Source organism: Myotis brandtii, unplaced genomic scaffold (assembly GCF_000412655.1).
Source record: "Myotis brandtii unplaced genomic scaffold, ASM41265v1 scaffold250, whole genome shotgun sequence".
NCBI classification, from domain to species: domain Eukaryota; kingdom Metazoa; phylum Chordata; class Mammalia; order Chiroptera; family Vespertilionidae; genus Myotis; species Myotis brandtii.
In genome coordinates, this window is record NW_005359478.1 from 2,486,498 (window position 1) to 2,490,489 (window position 3,992).

The 3,992-nt window shown below is 47.4% G+C and overlaps 1 protein-coding gene across 1 annotated transcript in view; it reads right to left on the reverse strand.

Annotated features, from left to right (window-relative positions):
• Positions 1–1,304, reverse strand: part of SSR2 (signal sequence receptor, beta (translocon-associated protein beta)) — a 7,902-nt gene extending 6,598 nt beyond the window's left edge. Inside the window, exons 1-2 of the mRNA XM_005867561.2 lie at positions 1,213–1,304; positions 365–519 (exon numbers count right to left, since the gene is read on the reverse strand). Coding sequence (XP_005867623.1) covers positions 365–519; positions 1,213–1,275 — 218 coding nt within the window. The 5' untranslated portion in view covers positions 1,276–1,304. The remainder of the gene's footprint in view (positions 1–364; positions 520–1,212) is intronic.
• Between the last annotated feature and the right edge of the window lie 2,688 nt (positions 1,305–3,992).

The following is a 3,992-nucleotide window of genomic DNA, read 5'->3' on the forward strand; positions in this document are numbered from 1 at the left end:
GGCAGCTCTGCCTCTGTATCTATTTTTGTTCATAAGTTTATAATGGTCTTTATTATCCATGAGTGAGTGAGATCATGCGGAATCAGACATTTTATGCCTTCTCATTTTCCTCTCCCTGTTTCACAATTCCTGCTTCTCCCCCCACTCTAAAACTCTCCCAATTCAAAAAAAAGTGGGAGATGGTTTCTTATAGCCTCGGTAAGAATGTCCTCCTCCTCCTACATTAGGTCCAGCAGTGTATTCATTCGCTCATGATATCTGTTGCTGGAGGTCTCCCAAAGGGAAATCGCTGCTGGTGCTGTCCCAGCTGGGAAACCCAAGAAGCCTGGGAGGGGCCTACCCTGCGGCTCCAGGGCCTCCTTACCTGGAGCCCACGTTGTAGATGTTGTACTGTAAGGTCAGGTCTCTGCCCTCCACCGCATATCTGTTCAGCAGTGATTTGGATGCCAAAAGCCTGGCTCCTTCCTCTGCTTGTGTGACAGCAAGTAGAGCCAACACTACCAATGCCAGCAGCCTCATCTGTGGGAAAGAAGCAAAGTGAGCAGTCCATGCAAGCACGTAAAATCACCAACAGCTTCCGGACAGTCCTTCGTGAAAAGCCTAGGGAAGCTCTTTGATGTTCCGGAAGCAGCAGCCCTTCCACAGAGTAGCCTGGGAGCCGCTGGAACGGACCTGTTCGCGCCTCTCCTGCCATCGCGGCCCTGCAAGCCCTCGGATCATCGGCCTCAGCACCAGCATACCCACCACCCTCTTTCTGCCGGGGACCGAGGTGCTCCCCAGCTGATAGGGTCTACTGAGATGACACCATGTGGCTGCAAGAGGGCTTTTCTTGGGGTGCCCGATTTCGGCCGATCTCAGCCCTGCAGCACCCCCCAGCTTTCCCTGACACAGGAGCCCCCACGGCTGCTGCCTTCCAGAACATGGCCCTCTCCTCCATCGCCCAGCTCCACTGAGAGCCCACCGCGCGCTCGCGGGGTCCTCCCACACACCCTGCATCCCACCCTCCATCCTTCCCCCGGGATCCCATTCTCCTCGCCCCGACATCCTTTTGTGGTTCCCTCATGGGCTCAGTCTGCTCTGCCCCCTTCCCGCCTCTCCGCAAGATTGAACGCCGTTCCGCGGCGCGCCCTCTCTCCTGCCCCTCCCCCAGCTGATCCTCAGCCGCTAAGTGAGGCGCGGACATGAGACTCCCCCCTCCTGCTCGGGACTCACCGTGCACCCCAAAGAAACCTTTGGGGGTGGGGAGGAACCAGTACCGGAAAAGAGCGTCAGCATCCGAAACACCGGAAATAAGCTTTGACAGGAAACCCCGGTGCTCCGCCCGATGCCTTCTGGGAGTTGTAGTTCTTGGACAAGCCCCACCTTTCCCTTTGTAGTGCTCTCGGACCTCGGAGACACGAGGCACTTCAGAAAGGCTTGTCTATGCGTTCCCCTTGCTTTTATTATTCTGCCCTTTCAATGGTTTTTCAAGCTGGTTTGCCTTTACCGTATGTGGCCAACACCTGATCAGCTGCTTTGCGGAATTGGCATACCTAGAGATTTTGATCATATATTTAGAATGGCGAGTGTACTGTCGAACCAGGAATTAGAGAAAAGCTATTCTTCTCAGGGTTACTAGAATTCTAGTTCTAGGCAGGACACTTAGTCACCCCCTACATCCAGTAAGTAACCAAGCCCTGAGCTTTATTTAGAATTCCTTTGAGGTGCTAACTCCATGTACCAGTCTGACTCCTGTGCTGTTGTCATATACTTAAATTTTCTTTCTATAGATTTTAAACGCCATGAGACATTGTCATTTTTGTTTTAGAGTCAATGTTTATTTTGTTAATCCTTACCCGAGGACATTTTCCCACTAATTTTTAGAGAGTGGAAGGGGGTAAGAGACAGAAACACAGATGGGAGAGACACATCCATTGGTTAATTGGTTGCCTCCTGCATGCACCCCCACCAGGTGGGGATCCAGCCAAGGTGCATGCCCTTGACTGAAATTGAACCCGTGACCCTTTAGTCTGCAGGATGGCTCTATCCACTGAGCCAAACCGGCTAGGGCATGCTATGTCCATTTTTATAGTTTCATGTCTCTGCTGAAATTTCTAAGCTTGGCTTTTATCTTCTTGTTTTCACTTGTATAATTTCAATATGTGGAATTGCCGTGGGTCTGTTTATTGTCTGTCATTTCTATTTGGTCTCATTTACATTGCCTTATCTCTTCAACTGCTTAATTTTTATTGTGGTTGATGTTATATTTTAAAAATTATTTATTGTAATAGTTTTGAGGTCTAGGTTGATGTTACATTCCTCGAGATTTCTGCTTGATCCTACCAAGCATCTGGATATGATAGCAATCTGGGATCATCTTATTCCTAAATTTGAGGCTTAAGAATTTCTGGACCACCCAGAATGGTGGGAGGCTAGGCTGCTGAGTATGAGGAATGGCCTACTTCTGATCCACCTCTAGAGGGTCCTAGGTCAAATGCTGGATCTTTACCAGCATCCCTATCTTTAGCTCTCCCCAGATTCTAACTTTTTGTCTCCCTATCCTTCAAGGCCCTCAAATCCTCTCAGGAACTTTTTTCCAAGTGGCAAAAACTCCCAGGATAAAGGTAGTCTTTAGGCCATTTTTCTTCTCTCGATTCCCAGCCAATCTTATTGGCCCTTTGATGCTTTTTAGATTTTTTAAACATATATTGCATCCAACTGTAAAAATTTCTAGTGAGGCCCTGGCCAGGTAACTCAGTTGGTTAGAGCATCCTCCTGATACACCAAGGCTGCAAGTTCAATCTTGCAACCAATGAAAGCATAACTAAGTGGAACAACAAATTAATGTTTCTCTCTCGCTCGCTCTCTAAAATCAATAAAAAAATTTTCTAGTGAGAATGTTGGTCTAAAATATCCAGACTGCCCTAACTGGTTTGGCTCAGTGGATAGAGGGCTGGCCTGCGGACTGAAGGGTCCCAGGTTCGATTCCGGTCAAGGGCATGTACCTTGGTTGCAGGCACATCCCCAGTAGGGGGTGTGCAGGAGGCAGCTGATGATGTTTCTCTCTCATTGATGTTTCTAACTAGCCCTCTCTCTCTCCCTTCCTCTCTGTAAAAAAATCAATAAAATATATTTTAAAAAGTAAATAAATTAAATAAAATATCCAGACTACCATAATCAGAAGTGGAACCTCCCACCATGATTTATTCATGTATCACAGAACTCCAGGCCATAACCTCACTATACAAGATAAAAGTTCACACATTAGTCTCAGAGATCAAGACTAAGAACTACTAAACTCCACCTGCATAAGATCTAGATGCAAGGGTTTTTTTGGTGGCTGTGTGTTTTTTTTACCTTTTTACCTGAGGTAAGGAGAGAGCGGTCTTGCCAAAAGATCAGACAGAAGTTACATTCCTGGGTAGGGGAGGCCAGGGGATTGTCAAGGGCGGGGGGGAAAAATCCAATGTTGAAAACCTGCACTGCAGTGGGGGAAAATTGGTACAATTTTTTTTGAAAGAAAATCAAGCACTGATCTGCCAGCTTGGCTCAGTGACTGAGCATTGACCTATGAACCAGGAGGTCAGGGTTTGATTCCCAGTCAGAGCACATGCCCGAGTTGCAGGTTCAATCCCCAGTCGGAGGCGTGCAGGAGGCAGCTGATCAATGATTCTCATCATCTCTCTCTCTCTCTCTCTCTCTCCCTTCCTCTCTGAAACCAATAAAAAAATATATTTTTAAAAAAGTATACATTCCTCTCCCAGATTGACCAGTGTGGGTGGGGGTGGGGGGTAGGATGAGGAATCTGGTATTTTATGGTCTGGGGATGGGGAATGGAAGAATGCAACCTTTCTCATTCCTAAACCATGGGTTATAGATATCCCACGACCAGTTATCCCTTAACTTTCAGTGTTTCTTAACATCTGTGGTAAGTGAACCGAACTTCAAATTCCTCTAGATCCACTTTATAAAAACCCTCTAAGACCAAGAAGCTGTCTTCAGCTAGCCTCCCC